Here is an 18,332-nt window from a genome sequence, read left to right as displayed (position 1 = left end):
TTCTTACAATCTTGATGTTGGCACTGCTCTCTACAATCCTGCTTGTGTGGTGGAGTGTGGAGTTGTGTTTTTAGGTTCCACTGTATGTCTGTTCAACATGGTTTATCCCTCTGTACCCCCCCCTCCCCCACCCCCCTTGTGCCTTTTTGGTTCATCCCAGGTTTTCCCATCAGCACCTGTGTGTCCATCAATCCCAAAAACCCTGACTCATGCCCTTGACCCCTCCCAGGTGATTTGTCCATCCTTCCCCTTTGTCTGGAGGCTCCTGCCGGGGTCGCTGGGTGACTGGACAATGGCCTGGGGTCCCTCCCCTCCTCCCTGCTAAGTGGATACCTTGGGTGTCCTTCCCTCGGAGGGCCACTCCCATGTCTTCTCCCATTGGCTGATCGGGTTTCCCTGCCCACCCTATATCACGGCCTCTTCGAGGCTCAGAGCTGACTCTCTCCTGGGACCTTTTCGAGTGGTGTTGGGCTCTGGGGCTCTCCTCAGAGTCACAATAAATCTTGGACCTATCCCGAGAAGAGTGTCGCCTCCTTCCTTGCCAGTGGGATCAGCAGTGTCCTTGGACCCACGAAGGCACTCTCTAAAGCCCTGCTGGGTTCAGCAGAGAGTGCCTCTTGCTGCCCTATCACCCCGTGGAGCTAGCCGGGGCTACCAAGAGATCTGCTCTTGTAAGGTGGGGATGAGACATGGCAGTGGAGAGCACTTTCAGACCCTGCTTTCACGTCACTCAAGCGCACATAATGAATGACAACATGCAAAAATGACTGCAAATGCTCTGAGTCTGCGGCAGATTGCTAATTTTAAACAGAAAACCTGACAATATTAACCCCATAGTCCTTTACTTATGATGGTCTGTGCTTGTGACGACTATTGACAAGTTGCTAGCTATCAGTGATTTATCGACACACCCATGGAAGTCACTTGTGTTGGTGGCAAGGGTGCTGTGGTCCAGGGGCACTGTACAGCTGTGGGACTCAGCTGGCTGCAGCAGGGCATTGACCGACTGCAGGACCTCCTGCTGCCCGTCTGCACCATCACTGAGCCCTGGCTCTCTCTGGACTTGAAACATCCGGGTCAGCAGGCATCTTTGTACTTTAAAAGCAGTAATACACTAACATATGCTTCATTATCAATTCTGGACCAAATTGTTACTGTGTAAATACCTGTCTTGTGCTATTACAAGTACTCCAGAGCACATACCATTTATTTCTGTAGCAGCACTTGGAAAACAGAACAGGAGCAATTTAAAGCAATGGTGCAGGTGCTATTGTGAGGAAGAATAGCTGTCAAGATTTTTCACGGATTACCAGGTGCATTTCACCATGTTTTCTTCAGAAACCCTTATTGAAGTAGACAAAAATGTACTATTTTTAATTTGTCACAAAATTTGCATGAAATACAATGCAGTGAAAGAACTCTTTTACAGAGACTAGCACAATAGGAAAACCGTAACAAATTACATGGTGGAATTATATTGTGTATTTTGACACCTGCTGACTAATTGTCGGAACCCAAGGTGTCCCTCAGACACTCTTGGATGTTCCGGGTCCAGGGCAGAAGCCTCTGAGACCCTGGCAGGCAGCCAGAAACCCCTGTGGTTTTGAGTTTGACCCATGGAACAATTTACCAACTTTGCAGGAAGAACAAGAAATCACAAAAGTTTAGATATTATAATAGAAGTAATCACAAAGTAAAAGGTAGGATTTTTGAGTGCTGTACAAAGGGGTTTTAGGCCTTGTACAGAGGGGTCTGAGTTTTATACATGGGAGTCAGAGGTTCTAAGATGGGGATTTGGGCGTGCCCTGTCCTCCTTCTTTCTCCTTCCTATTCCCCATGTTCTTGGTGATGTTGGCACTCACAGATTGGTTTAGAGTAGAAAGCCACTGTTCAATATAGGTAATAGGCATTGGGGAAAAACTATAAACATTTAATACGTAATGTGTGATATAAAAGATGGCACCAGCCCCTTGGGCAGGGGAGACGAGGAGAGACGAAGGGAGACGAAGACGGAGGGAGACGGAGAGAGACACAGAGGGAGAAGGAGTCAGGGAGAATGTCAAGAAGTCTGTGTGCCTTGAGATAACATGCAATAAACTGCCTTGAGACCAGACAACTGAAGACTACTGAGTCTTTCTTTGAAGGCATGGGTTGGAGGAGAGATTTACCACCACCCGGAGTCACCCCAATCTGGGGGAGATTCCGGCAACTAATTTCTCTTACTTTTCTTTTATTTCTTACCAGGCTCGACAAAATAGTAGCAAAACCATTATTCTTTCATTATTACTCTAATTAAGACTAGTATTCAAAATCCCCAGAGTTCATTGGTAGGGTCTGATTTCCAGCTTGTCAGAGCTGAGGATGGATTTGGCAGAGATACTATAATGTTAATTCTTTTCAACAATATACAAGTTATTGGAACATGTATATGTAGTGTGCATGTACATATTTAATATTTATGTTAATATAGGCACAGATATTTGTACCTCTAAGACTTTATACAGTTGCTCTTAGTACATAAAGCATTTAATTGAAAAGTACCCCTGTTTAATGTATATAATTTGGTTTGAAAAATACTGCTTAGATTGAAAAAGAGTGTTTAGCTATTTGCAATGCAAATCTGTTTTCCTCTTTTGGTTACACCAATATATGTCCCTATGAGTAAAAAACACTCTTCCCTAAATGATATTTTGTAGTCTTTGTCTGCATGTTATCACCTAGAGATTTGAGATTGTTTAGGTTTATTTTGACTGGATGTGTCTGTTATGAAAACCACTATGCTGCATGTATATCCAGTTTTATCACATTTTCCTATGCAGTGTATCTGTATTAAAATCACCATCTCTGCTACTGATTGTAGAAAACATGAAAATATACAACAGATAGATAGGTTATGAGAAATATCCAGAAAGGAAATTAACCTTATCATAGAACTACAATTAAACAATATCAAAGCCATGATCTGCATGTACAAACTGAAGGAATCCCAACTTAAGTTCCATTCCCACTCTGTTGAAATTGAATCTCAGTAGAGTGAGTAACAGTCTGTATTTCAAGTATTAAAACTAAATATACCCATTGAATTTTAGTCAAGATCTCAATGCTTTTCAATACATTCTTACTGGTAGTAATTTTCCCCCCAGGTTTTTCCATTGAAGATCCAGGATATGGGCTTCTCTGATATAAATTTTATCTATTTTTTAATTACAAAGGACATTCCTAGTACGTGGAACATCTAAAATATTGTTTTTATCCTAGGATTATTGCAGAACGTGAAAGCCTTTTCTAATGCAGTGGAAGATACGTATGGTTTCTTTTTTTTTTTTTCCTTTTTTTTTGAATGTAACCATATACTCTACATGATTAAAGGTGTTCAAACCACACTCTCTAGGTGCCAAGTTAAGCAAACAGGTTCATTTTCTATAGATTGAACCAAGTCAAATACTTTATAGCTCCTCTTATAATAATTTCTCCTATACACTGATGGTCCGCAATAGTATTAATGAAGATGATTATTTACCAATGTTGAAATTTCCTAATCAAACTCAAAATATTTTTTACATTTTTGAATTCCAAGTAAAATTATTTCTATATTTATTTCTTTTACAGGCATATGTTGGCTCATTGTTTGTAAGTCTTGCTAGTTAATTGAGTTATGAATTTGTCGAAAACTCTTAGAGCTGCGTGCACATGGTAGGGTTGAGATGATCCAATAGGAAAACACAAATGATACATTTTCTGGTTCATATATTAATGGGAATATTGATTAATAAATATAAACCTAGCGAAGCTTAAAGTTGATTTTATTTATTGACCCATGTCTTCAATTTAAATATTTTACAGAAATTCAGCATGTAAGGCCTATCCATACATTAAAAATTATTATGGAGAGTAATAAGCATAAAAGATACTATGATCTTGTTGTACTATTTAAAATCTGATTTGAGAGTTAGTAGATGATCTTAGATCTCATCTAATATTTTAAAAATTTACAGAAAATTGAGTAATCATTCTGAAGAAGCTGAGCAAATTTTAAAACAATACATTATTCCAGCAGATTAAAAGCAAAGGATAATGGGTATGTGTTTTGTGTTTTCATCAAGATGGATCTGCAAAAAGATAATTCACAGCAAAGAATAATTTTGTCTTGCAAAGACAATATATTATATTGTCTGTATTGCAAGTCTAATTCTTGCAATGAAGCTATCTTCATCTGCTTGAATGTTTCATTTGACAAATGTCAAATGACCCCAAAGCTGACACAGACAGAAAGATAATCAGCTATGTTCTGAAACCTGAATTCATATCTACAGTGCAGGATAAAATAGCATCCATTTCAAAGTTTATGATTCCTAAAATAACAGATCAAAGAGAAATTATATATTCTTTCTGATATCTCCTGAAAGGCACTCTGTGAATACTGTGAGCAAATTAAACATTAGACATTAAAATTTTCATAGAAATACTTCGAATGCGTAATAGTGATCCCTACAATGCATGCCAGCTAAGCACACCTTTACCCATGCACTACATTTTTTACTTTAGGAATTTGATATGTTGAAAGTAAGGCATTTGCTAACTAGACCTTATGAAATCAGGTCTGCTGAGAGTTGCATTCCATTGATTTGTTAAGATCCCTAAACACATTGCCAAACAGATGACATTAAATCCAAACTGAAATTATCCTGGTGTCTAATCTCATGCTGACTATGAACAATCCTAAACCAACCATATACAAGTAACCTTCCAATTTCATTAATCTCCTGGAGTTTTCAGGTGTATTGGCAAATGATTGTGAAATATGCTCAACCACACATCTGGCTTGTGTGATCCCTGGGTTCTCTCAGTTTGTATTTCTTTGGTTGCCATGCCATTTCCTCTTTCTGCCTTTTTTCTGCTTTGGGTGAGGAATGTGTGATAAATTAAAAATCCACAAAATCTGCAAACTCAGAGCTTTTCTATTTTATGATTCCGTGGAATAAAGTAGAGGAGATCTATTTATCAATGTCTGAGGCATCTTCTTCAACTTCACAGAGCTTTATCATATATCAATATATTTGTTTGCTGTTGTGCAGAAATGTCAGGCATGCTCTGTGATCCCTCTTTCCTGATTAATATAAAACACTGTACAGACCCCCAAAATAACTCAAATAATTCAACCTCATGAGATCCAGAAAACTCTCCATACATGCAGATTTATTGCAGAGTGGTTGCATTATTTGGTGATGAATACTGTGTCCTCCGGTTATTTAGCTGCAGGACCTCATGGAGAGCACACTCATCTCCTTTCTGCCTGCAGTCCCAGCCTCTCCTCCATTAGGAAACCAGGCATGGAGCTGGGGTGAGGGGACATGTACCCAGTATTTAACTCCCAAGCATGGGTTACAGCGTAATGAGTGTGATAGGATTCAGACAGTGTACCAGGATTTGTGGAGGGTCTCAGAACAACAATTGTGTGACAGAATGTGCACCTGAACAGATGCCACTACAGCCATAAGCTGTCAAAATTCAAGTTATGCAATTTAGCCAAGCCCATCTATCAATACTGATGAACCCAGTAACTACTGGATTGCATCCTACTTTTTCTGCTGTAGAAACAACTAACCAGTCATCCCAGCTGAACTAATCTCTATGCTTTAGGAGCAAGAATATTCAGAGTATCAGATGAGCCTATGAGACACTTTACAGAGCTCCTGTGGTAGTAAAAAGAGTAACTGTTGCTTGCCACATCTATTGCACTGTGCACCTGGGCTTTACAGTAATGCTGTCCAGTCAGCAGCAGTATTAGCCACGGACACCATGAGACAAATTTATACTGTTAAGTGCTACAGAGCAGGAAACATGTTTCAGTATTCTTTTTCTCACAAAATGGCATCGTGCTCCTTTACTGGAGCTCTGTTTGGAGCATAGCAATGCAAATAATCATAGTAAAAATGTGCAATACAAGCACTTCAGTATCAAAGTCAAAATGGAATATACTGCTACTAAATAAATGACTATATATTTATATTTCTGCAACAATCTAAATTACAATTAAGATTTAGCCAGTTTTTAATACATAGAAAAATACAATCTCCTCAAAGGCAAAAGTCAGAAGACTTAGGCCACAAGAATTTAAAAAATGAGAATATAAAATTTAACCAGAAGAATAGTATGAGTAGTTGTAATAGAATTTGTAGTTAGATTTCTTATTTTTACATTACAAAACACAGACACATGAAAGAATATACTGGAATAGTTTTATACTCATTTTGATAAAGATGGTAAATTTATGGAAAGTTTGTGCTTCAAGGTCTAAAGGAAATGGGGAATTTTTAATCTCCAGTCATCATTTATTCAATAAAACAAGGCATTAAATCACCCAAGTTTCTAATCATGGGGGACCAAGGTTTCATTAAATCAAATATTTCTGTCAGACATAAAAATGAAATATATTTGAAGAGATTTGCAAAAACTATTTTAAACATTGATCTCACTGCTCTTTTAATGTATATTTAAAGAATTGCTTCATAGCTGCACAGCAGGTTTGGGAGAAGAGTAAAGAATGAGGAAGTAGCAAGTCACAGTTTGACATTCCCTTTTTACCTTTTGCCATTATTTTACTAAACCTAAATTTTTCTTTTCCTTTAATGCAAATAACAGCTTACAGTAGTTTAAGAGCAAAGTATGCACACTCGTACTGATACATAGGGATGTGTCATAGCAAAAAACTGAGATGCTGCAAACAATCTCAAGGTATTTTTAAAATAAGCAGAACAAAACTCTGCTCTTCATAAATCTGTGACACCGGAATTTACTCTAGTCACACTCTAATTTTATACTTTATATAAAAAATCCCACAAAGAATTTTACAAGTAAATAAAATGATGAAGAACTAATTAGCCATGACACAAAGTTCTGAGGAAAAAAAATCAAAGTTGCAATGGAAATCCTTAGAAGCCAGAATCTTTCATCTCAGTGCAAGGGTCTGAATCCTTCCTTAACAGCAGTAAAACTCTGAAGCAGCTGAATAGGGATCTTAGAACATTTAGAAAATATAACCAGAAATAACAATTGTCTTTATGATATAACATTCTAAAGACAATAAAAATATATAGAAAGAAATATACATGAGCTAGCAAACATACAGTATGAAACATTTTATTAAAACTATTAATCACACTGTCTTTGTGAAGGAATAAAAACCTTCAGTCTTCAGCTACATATTTCCTTAAGTGCTCCATGAACATGTGAGCACAGGCACAAACCCTTTCTCACAAACTTGTATCTTCTAAAGAACACATAGGAGGCATTCAACTTAGACAAAATGACAATGCAAAATGAGATTTTTTGGTATTTTAGGATTTGTTACAGGTGGCCACATGCTAAATGGAGAGGAAAGAGAATGCAGCATTTCAGGATGTCTTTTGAAAACACCCTAAGACATTTGAGCAGCAACACATTTCTGCTCTGCAAAACTGTTTGTGAAGAAGACCAAAGCTGGTGAACTGTATTTAATTTATAATTTCTGCATTGTACACACTACACTGTGGTAAACACATAAATAGGCTTAATTCACTAAGATTTTTTATAAAAATACTAATATCTGCAAAATCATTATCTGCTGTCATGATAGAATTTTTATGTTCTTTTAGTAGCCAAAATCTGAAGATTTTTCTCTGCAGTAGAAGTTTATGGAAGTTGTACCAAGAAACCACTCTTGCAAATGCAGTAGTGAACTCCACCTCAAATATGTCAATAGAAATTATTGTTCTTCAGTTGCTATCTGGAAAATGCATTGAAATTTTAGACCTATTCTGCTCTATTTTAGTGAAACATGAAATTAGTGAAAAAGGGTTATGGCAATGCCATAATCAATCCTGCTGCTCTCAATATTCACAAAGGATTTTAGTGTTTTTTTTTTTTTCCTCTGAGAACTCAGAATTAATTGAGGACATAAAATGGAATAGTTATGGCAACTTAGCTGACTATTTCTTATGCTTAGTTCTTTTTCACTTTGTAAAAAAATTGGGCAATTAAGGCTGTAGTACTGCTGTATTAATTTTCAACCTCTTCAATTGCCATGCTACACATACTAATCGAAATGTGTAGAGAAATAAATTAATGCTGTAAAGCATGTAGTATAAGAAATAATCACCAAAAAAATCATCATTTTGCATAGTTGCCACATTTAAAACTTGAGGGCAACAATAACTTTCTGCAGAGGTAACATTAATGAGATGGCTAAGGTTAAAGGCAGATTAAAAAGTAATTATATATGGCATTGAAAATTACATTTCAAATCAAGATATTTTTAATTATGTGCAACTTTGCAGAAAAAATATATTTTGCTACATTTACATAGGCATTTAAATTAAAGTTCAGACCACAAAGAATATCTCTTCAGAGTCAGACATCTGCAAATCTATAGCTTATAAAGAAATAAATAAAAAAAAAAAATGTAGAAGAGAGTTCAGAAAGCAGTAGCTTGTGGTGGCACCATTCTGAGAAAATATGGTGAAAGAAAGTACTATAGAGGAAGGGTGTTACAGATTCTTTGCAAAAAAATGTATGTCTCAAATCACCAGAAACAGATATAAGTCATCTGCCTGGCCTTCAGGAAAAAAAAAAAAGGTCCCTGAATTCCACCCAATTACATCCAAAGTTTTGATGGCAATAATTTCTAAATTCTGGATTGATGAAATTTTGTGTAAATCATATATTCAAGAAGTGCACATCTATTTTTTCCCAGTAAACGATTCCTTTTACAACACTTTTACTCCAAAAATCACTTTGAATTGTATTTACACAGAAAGCCTAAAGCCACCAAGGAACCTCTGTAAAAAAATGCCTTAACCTAAATGGAAATGAAAAATCTAGGCATAGAAATATGTTTTCATATGCAGCCATGGGTAAAAGGACATGCCACATTTAGCTAAGACTTCACTTTGAAATACATATACATATTAACTAGTACAGATCATTTCATTAGCAGTAGTGATATCACAATCATGTCTCCAGCACCTCTCATGGTCAGAGCCAAAACTGTCCTTGACTGTAACAATTTTACTGCATTTTTTACTGTGTTCTTGATTTGCCCTGAGTAGCAGAAGATTGGCAATTAACACGGTATTTGGAAGCTCTTTCCTGATTAAGTGTATACATTTTATGCTGTCTCTGGTATGGAACATAAAGAATCAGAAATTTCAAACCATCTTCTCTTTTCAGTAACGTAAATAATTTATGAACGCTTTCATAAATGCTGTAAAATTAGCATAAGGGTACTCTAATGAATAAACTAACCCATTGTCAGGAAGAAACCCATGGATAATGTATGCAGTTATATGAAGCAGTAAGCTATGATCCAAAAGACCTGCAAGATCTCTGAGAGCTCCAGGAGTGAAATTTAGCTTCAAACTCAAGCAAACTTTTGCAGAAGCAATTGTAACAATGAGGCTTTAAAATGAAGCCTGAGTGTTTTAAAATTTAATCTATGTGTCAGTTGAAGGCAATATAATGTTATTTGGCATTTGGAAATAGCATTGGCAATTGGAACAAATGCTGAGGAAAAGCATATGGTAGTACAGTGATATATACAGTCAAATCAGTAGTTTCTGCAGTTTCATATTCTGCAGTCCCAATGTTTTCTGGGTTCCTAAAGTTCCATCTATTCCTTTGAGGTAATAAATGTAAGTAAGGCTATATTTTTCATGCCACAGTTTCTACTAATGAGGAAAAATGGAAAAGCCAGCATTTTAACTGGAAACAAAATAGGGTTTTGGAATGCCACTTATCATATGATTCTTATTAACACAGGGAGATGTTGCAAGGGATGGCTAATGGTTTAAAATGAACAGGAGAAAATTTATGGGCAAATTAAGCACAGCCATTAAAAAAATAATTCCAGTATTGTATTAATTATGTATAATGTTTGATTTAAAAAAAAAAAAATCTTGGAAAATAGCTTTCAAGGTTTTTTGGTTTGTTTTTTTTTTTTTTTTTAACTATTTGTTGAAGGCTCTGGGAAACAGGGAGATCTGTTAATGGAAATTGCAACAGTTGTCACTTATCATTGCACATGCTGCAGAAAATGGATTTAAAAGTGCCACTATGGGTCATGGTCTATTATCTATGTACTCTTGAGCTGTGGAAGCTGCTAGCACTTGGGTTCCTGGGAACATATGGCACTAATGGCTAACCTTGGTGTGTTGTTTGCATGTGTGTAGTTTAGCATACTTTTAACAAAGACTCACATTTGTAACAGTAATAGGAGTATCTCTAGAGCAGTAGAACAAAAGTAATCTTGTCAGTATCTTCAACATTGAAGTAAATTCCCATTAAGATCATGAATGACAAAACTGTGAAGATAAATTCACTTCTCTTGCCAATGAGACTCATTTTTCTCAAATTGTTGTGTAAAAAGGAACCTAGTTAGCAGATTGTTGTTCAACTTTGCAAATATTCATACACTCACTGAAAAACTTCACATTTCCCTTGAAAAATATTCATAGAATAATATAACACAATTATACTACTAAGCTTTGTTATTGGATGTCCCACTTGCAGCTTGTCTAATTGCTAACAGCAAATTATAACTCTCAGCAATAAAATTATTTGGAGAGACCATAGGTTATACGGAAGGAGAACCAGGAAAATTTTAAAAGCACCTAAGGGGCAGGCAAATGTAGCTATGTTTTACAGTCATTTTAATTAAAAACAGAAGTGAAATTTCTCAAAAAAATTGTCAACAGTATCTTCTATTCATCTTGTCTACAACAGATAGTGAACAGGATATTTCTTAGTTATTAACAGTCAAGTAATGGCTTTGAGTGTAAGCAGAAAGGAAAAAAATGCAGGATGAATATGTAATTTTATTACTGCAGTTATCTTGCACCTGTCTGCACAAAAACTCACTAACAGCAATTCAGTTTGGTACAATGTACAATAGCCCCCTCCACAATCACTAATCAGCTGCAGCAAAATAAAATATATAGTCAAATAACCTTTTCCCCTAGGAAAACATTTATTTAAAGAATTTTTAATCCACTCTTTAATAAGATATAAGCTTTAATAAAATAGAAACTCATAAGACGAAACCCCTTCTCTATTGCCCTTGTGTACCTACATGTAAACATTAGCTACACAAACTACACAAGCTGAGTTCCCCCAACAGGTCGAAATGCCCACCCCAATTGCTCTGGAGTTTAGAGTTCAAGGTGCGTTAAAATTGCCTATCCAATATTAAGTGCTTTGCAAGACTCTGTTAGCAAGTAGAGCTGAAATCAGCTTTGCCAGTTACAGACTATTTCACTCCCTTTGTTATGTATGTAATATGCCACAAAGACTGTTAAATGAGGGCTTAGTTACTGCCTAATGATGGAAAATAGCAGTTGTTCTCTCCTAGTTTGGGGGCTATTTAATATAAGAACATTTTCAATAAGTACTCAGGAGTGTCTGCAGTTTCTCACTGTTGCTGTGTCAGAGCCACAGCCACAAGCTTTAATAAGAGGTAATATCTTTACATATACATTTCTGCTACTTTTTATCTGCTACTTCTCATAGACCTAAACATAATTTTTAAAGTAATTTAATAATTTACTGTCATCATTTTTTATTTAGATATAATCCTGAATATAATACACTCTTTGAATAAGTATGAGAAAATGGATATGAAAGAAAATACTAATTCTCATGGGAGAACAGACATCAAGACAGGACTACAGAAATTACTGAAAACTATATATTCAATTCCCCTAGAAACTCAGCCCACTTATTTTCATATATAGTACAATAAATTTTTAGTGTTTTATTGCCTGTGTATTCACTGTGGATTTTAGCATAAAACTAGACTTAAATACTTCAGTGCTCTAATTAATTTTGACTTACTCAAATAACTAATTGTGTAAAAATTATCTGAACTCTTTTTCAAATGCATAACTGTTTGAAAATAATCCGTTTGTTCTCTTCCACATCTCTTCTTATTTCTCTCTTTTTTTTCATTATTATTTAATTGAAATTCAGCTTTAACAGTCCCTCAAAGGGAACTGGAATAACAATATTCAGATTGTGTTAATGGTCACGTTATGCTTGATTGATTCGTGTCCTTCTAAATGTCTTCAGTGTCATGTAGACACAATCATTGTTCAACATTTCTAAGGATTTGGGGCAAGAAAAGCTATGGAAGCCCTATTTTAATTTAAGTTCATTGTGCATGCTTTTTTTCCTTACTGTCAAAAAGTTTTCACTAAATTTTTAAAATTCCAAATAGCAAGGCAATTCTCTAAAGACTTGGTCCTATGCCCAGTGTAGTGAACTTGGATTTAATTGGATGATGAGCAGGAGGGATTGGAGAAGTGCAATGCATCTCAGTTGGCTTGACTGACTAAAATGACTGCTTGCTATTTAATAAATGCTAGTGCAAATAACAGAATACACAACATAGTGTAACTATGTTATTTTTAACACAACCTTTCTGGATCCTTCTGAAAGAAGAATCTTATTTTTTAACAGATAAAGTGTAGTTATTTCAGAGAGCCAAGGGATGAATAAAAATATTATATTAATAGGTTTATCGTTTATCATACTTATAAAAAAGAAGTACTAATATCTTAATTGAAGATCCTGCTTTTAAGAAGTAACTTTAAGAAACTACCATTTCCAGTATAAATTAGTTAAAAATCCTTTAGGAGCCTCTACTTTATTACACATTATTCTGAATTATGGCTATTCCACTTCTCAAGAACTGCTTGATACTGTTTGAATTTTTCTGTGGCTTCTTTCAGTTTCCATCTGAACCCTGAATAAAATGATACCACAAAATGGCCTTAACCCAAAATAGTTTTAATTTAACTTGCTTATCTGGCTTATTTTTAACAGTGTTTAAAGCACATGTCAGGTGGGTTCAGAACATGAGGGAAATGGTAAAGTCACCAGCTGACTTCATTTTTTACATTATCTGGCCTCAAAATCGCCTCTCTAGGGTGCAAACTTTCTTTCTATATATGTGTAGTGTACAGCTGTTCAATACAAACATGTTTTGCTGTTCACCCTTTCAAACAAAAGAGAACAGTCTGCAAACAGGAAAAATCTCTCTTGTCCAAGCTCACCATAGTTATGTGGCACCATAGTACACCATGATACACTGCAGTTAAAAGGGAAGAGACAAACCTACATTTCACAGTAATCCATAATCCTTCCTTCATCAATGTTAACATTTATATAACCAGGATATATGCATGTGTTTTACTTAATTTTATAGTAAAATGAAAATTCAGGTTATGACATATTTGTTGGTTCACTCCTTTTTCAAGTCCAATAAGAAATTTAGGAATCTGTTACGAGCTCTTGGATTTTGGTTTGCTTGCAAAGAAAGAGAAGGAGGAAATAAATTGGTAAACAGAAGGTTGTATTAATCTTACAACGACCTTAAAGAAGCCTCACTGAGGTTACTCAGAATGTAATTTTTCTTTAGATTTTGTTTCATTTTGGTATTGTTTCTTTGTTTGTATTGTTGGGTTTTTTTTCCTAACAGTTTTGAAGAAAGTGACAGGGAACACATGGGACAGAGTATTAGAGAAATTTAATCTCAAAAGGGGAGAAAGTGTTTTATGTTACCTCCTGGTTAGCAGCAGCTAGTTCTTCTTCCAGTGCAGAGACTCTTTCTAAAGAAACCCTCAGTCGTTCCCTTACCTAGAAGAAAAATCAAAATATGTGCAGTAACGTAATTTCTATTAGCCTTTAAAGATTATATCATCTGCCATATGCTCTATTGTATGCCCTGCCACTCCATTTGCAGACAACTGTGTTGCACCCTTTCATGAGACATATTGTGTAGTAAACATTTAAACCTAACTACAGGAAAACTTAACCCATTAAAATAGGTGTCAAACTTTAAATGCCACACTGCTGTTCCACAGTCTGCCTGTAATTTTATGGAATACACAGCAAATGAAAATATTTTAAGACCACATTAGGCATAAAAATAAAACTTTCACAAACATATTTTACAAAGGATAAAGAAAAAAACATTTTCAGATGTTTTAAGTTCACTCCATGGAAGATAAGTAATCTGTTTATAGTAACTGAATGCAATAAATTCATTGAAAAATAACTTGTAGCATTGTCTTCAGGCCCATATACTAAAGATCTTTTACATCATCATGCATTTGTTTCAGTTTTGCAAAAAGTCATAGACAATGTATACTCTCATAAGCAGAAAATTCCTCTGTGTTTGCACCAGTTTCATAAATAACCTATTCTGCTCCAAGGATGATTATGATCTCAATTATTATTATTTCCAGTATTTTAATTATTGCTAATTATTGATTATTAATACTTAATACTAAATGTGTCTGAAGACACAATCACAGCTGATTTGAGTGCTCTGGCTCAGTGTCAGCTCGTGTAGCTCATGTAACCTAAGCCAGCAATGTAGTGCAGTCTCCCAATACAATCAAAGGCAAATCAGACCTGAAGTGACCCCCAGTGCTGTGTGTGACTCTCTCTCCTGACTGTTTAGGGACACTGTGACTATCCTAATCTACAGAACTTCATTAGACACCTCACAATAAATGAGTTTATAACCTGGCTAATCAGTCAACACTCAAGGTATACTTCTTTACGTGTTCCAGCTACACCGCAGCAATACTGTTCCAGCTGCTGATGCACAGATGTTTAAGGCTATCAGCAATGTTTGTTGGGTAAGGTAGCATACTCTATTAGACCACGAGATGTAGCTGGAAAATAAAGCAAAACAAAATCAATCTTTCATTTACAAAGAAACATGACACGTTTTCATCCTTAACAAATACACGTTTTCATCCTTGCAACTGAAAGAGTTGCATATGTCCTAATGCTTTCATATTTTTTCCAGTGATAGCTCTTAGTCTAATAAATATCACCTTCCCTTACACACTTTGTTTTCATTTACTACTGATAGAAATGAGATTTTGCAAACAGATCTCTATATCCCAAGAATGGATTAGACTTTAGCAGATGAAAATTAGTTGCAAGACTATAAAACAGCACTTTAATTTGACTTTAAACTGACTAAATCTAAAGATGAAATACATATTCAGGAAATGACCATTTAAAAATAAAACTATTCACCCTTTCTAACAAATGCAAATATAGTTTTATGCAGTAGTTTGAGGCTTTTGTTCCTCTTTACATAGTTTATTTAAAACAACTAGTGAGAGGTGTAGACCTGTCTTCAAGAGGGCTAATTTTGACTCCTCTAACCACAATGGGAGCTGGTATATAACAACTTCTTAACAAAAAAACTCAGTTAAGTTAAAAAAAACATGGAAAAATTACAATCATGTTTCTGGCTTCAATCCCTTTGGCTGTAAGCTCTGCCTTGGGACAAGATGATTGAGAGAAAATTCACAAGCAGGCAGCTGTTAAAAGTCAACATGAAATACAATGAGTTGGCAACTTGAATTGAATTTTTTTCTGCAACCTCCATGTATTCAAGCCCAAGTGTTTTATAAAGGAGAATGTAGTTTAAAAGATACATTATTATATGTCTAATACTGACATTCACTTTGAATGGTGCTAGAATTTGCAAACCAAATTACTAGGCCAAATTACTGAGGATGTCACAGCTCTACAAGGAGCTGGAATCAGAAGAATTATCCCTGAACTTTACAACCTGTGTCACTGTAGAAATGAATCCTAGTGGATTTTACACAGCCATTTTAGAGCTTGTAAACACTCCCTCTAAACAACAGACAACTCTGGAGACATAATTTTTACATGGCACTTGAGCAAAACTAGGTAGAGAATTAACGTTTCTATTCTGACTATCGAGCTATTATATTCAAATGTATTTCTTTTTATTCTTGGCCTATTGTCAGAGACAGCACTGAACATTACCAGTGTAAGACAGAGCAACAGTTGGAAGTTGTTTCCTTTGTCCTGCCTTGCCTTATCTTACCTTGCCTTCCTCCCATGTACATAATTAATACACTAGCTTTCTTTTAAATAACCTAACCAAAATTGCAGTCTGATGGCTTCTATTTGTTCTCTGAATCTAACAGTTGATAAAGGAACTGAGAACAACTCTGCCTTGGCACAGAAAGTCTTCTTCCCTTTTGTCTGACCAGTGAACAACAAATTCAGATTCACCTTTGCCATAGTGACATTGGAAAGGCTGCAACTAATTATTCATTTTCAAACATAAATAACAGCTGTTAAAGTTGAGGGAAATCTTTGATTCTATTAGTAAAAAAATAAAGAGTTACATCAACACTCTGATCTGAAGGAGAAATCTGCTCTGGTTTATAACCCAGAAGCTGTAACATTATTTCTCATTTTACATTTCTTTCTCAGCCATACAAAAATGTATTGCAAAGCATTTTTTATTGGATTCCATCTTCATATTTATGTTTACAGCAAAAAAAAATAAATCCCAAACAGAACCATCCTCATTTCTGAGAGATGCAGGAAAGGTTGTTTTTCCAGGTCACTATCTTGTTAAAGAAAAAGAAACTGGAACAAATGCAAACTATTTTTATCTGGCCATTTTTGTTTGGGTTTTTTTCTTCAAATGATGAATGCCAATTAGTGATTGGCATACTGTTTTCTATTTTCTGGAAGTGACAATAAGTAAGTAACTATAGTTCATAAGAATTATCTTAGTGAGATCATGTGTATCACTTCAAAAGTTACTCTACTTAAATTTCATATGATTCTTCAACATATTTCTATTTTCTACGGCACACGATAGAGCTTTACTAAAAGAGGTTTCACAAAGTAAGACTAATCAGATATCAACTGATCTAACAGAAATGCTATCATAAACATTTTTAAAGGACAAATACCTGGAGAATAGAAGGCTCTAGGGAGAATTTATAGCACCTTCCAGTTTCTAAAGGGGTTTACAAGAGAACTGGAGAGGAACTTTTTACAAGGGCAGGTAGTGACAGGACAAGGTAGAAGGGATTTAACCTGAAAGAGGACAGATTTAAATTAGGTATTAGGAAGAAATTTTTTACTCTGAATGTGGTGAGACACTGAAACAGGTTGCCCAGAGGAGCTATGTATGCTCCATCCCTGGAAGTTTTCAAGGCCAGTTTGGATGGGGCCTAGCGCAACATGGTCCAGTGAACGGTGTCCCTAACATGGCAGGCGTTCAAATGAGGTGATTTTTAATTATTTCTTTATAACCAAAACCATTTTGTGATTTTATGATTGTAGTGAAAAAGACAGCAGAAAAGAGTTGCTCTCTCCATGTTAGAGGGTGTATCCAACATATGCCCAGATGACTGGGTATTCTTCTGGCTTTTAAATGCAACCACATTATCTTTAAATGTAACATAGTCAATGTCATGTTAGCACTGCTGTCAGTGCAAAATATCACCCATCTTTCTCTGTCTCCTAGCAACTGCTTCCCACTTTTTTGCTTGCTGTCAGGTTCTTTCTTCACTCTCTTCAGATCTGCAGTCCATACAGAGCTTTAAAAAAACCCACTTGCACACTGGAATTGAATCACTTTTTTTCCATGAACAGTCTATTGAATAAAAGTTCTTCTAGTTACCTGCTAATGAATAAAAGGATAGTGATCATGCTGATACAAATAGGCTAATTTTGCAAGCAATAATATTAAGTATACTTTTCTGCCACTAATCTCAAGAGAACCAGTGGGTTTTTGATTCTTAGCTATGACAGTAACATCTGGTAGCTGCTTTCCACTGTCAAGAACAACTGGACACTTTTCTTACAACACTGATCAAAAACTGTGTTTGGAGAAGTTGCTTCTTTCTTCTTTCTAAATGCACATTTTAAAAGTTGAACCCAAAGTTTAAAGCAAAATAGGAAAAATGTCTGCAGGACAACAAACATGTTCAGATAGATATTAGAAGCCAAACAGAACTATAGAAAGACACAAGTAACAAAATATTTTTTCTACCTTTTGTTCTTCCTGAATTGCATATCAGGACTATGTATTTCCTGACTACTCAATGTCTGTTCTAACCATGAAGTTAACATGAGCTTCTATTTTTCATTTAGCTCTAATGATTTCTAGGGAATATCGTCTTCACTTGCTTTTTTATAAACAATTCCATGTATATTCATATATAATATCACAAAATATTTGGTAGTGCTGTCTTACATTAGTTCCACAACTTTTCATTGCATGAAAAAAAACCCACAACAAAGGTATGAACTACTTAGCAGCAGCAAGAGAAATGTTTGAGATCTGCAGCATTAAGAAGGACAGGGTGAATAACTGAAGGGAGGTTTCTACTCTATAAATACTGCTGCGAATTTCACCTGACTTATACAATAGCAAAGGCTATAAGAAATATTAAGTCAGAATTTTACAATGGACCTAGGCCAAATCACTCCTA

General features: G+C 35.4%; 1 protein-coding gene across 1 annotated transcript in view; it reads right to left on the bottom strand.

The window, feature by feature from the left end:
- PPFIA2 (PTPRF interacting protein alpha 2) overlaps positions 1-18,332 on the bottom strand; it is a 309,903-nt gene that overhangs the window by 87,421 nt on the left and 204,150 nt on the right. The window contains exon 6 of the mRNA XM_053977182.1: positions 13,594-13,668. Within this exon, the coding sequence (XP_053833157.1) occupies positions 13,594-13,668 (75 nt within the window). The remainder of the gene's footprint in view (positions 1-13,593; positions 13,669-18,332) is intronic.

This window comes from Vidua macroura, chromosome 5, assembly GCF_024509145.1.
Source record: "Vidua macroura isolate BioBank_ID:100142 chromosome 5, ASM2450914v1, whole genome shotgun sequence".
Taxonomy (NCBI): domain Eukaryota; kingdom Metazoa; phylum Chordata; class Aves; order Passeriformes; family Viduidae; genus Vidua; species Vidua macroura.
Note: the sequence above shows the minus strand (reverse complement) of the source record. Positions and strands in the feature narration are given on the sequence as shown.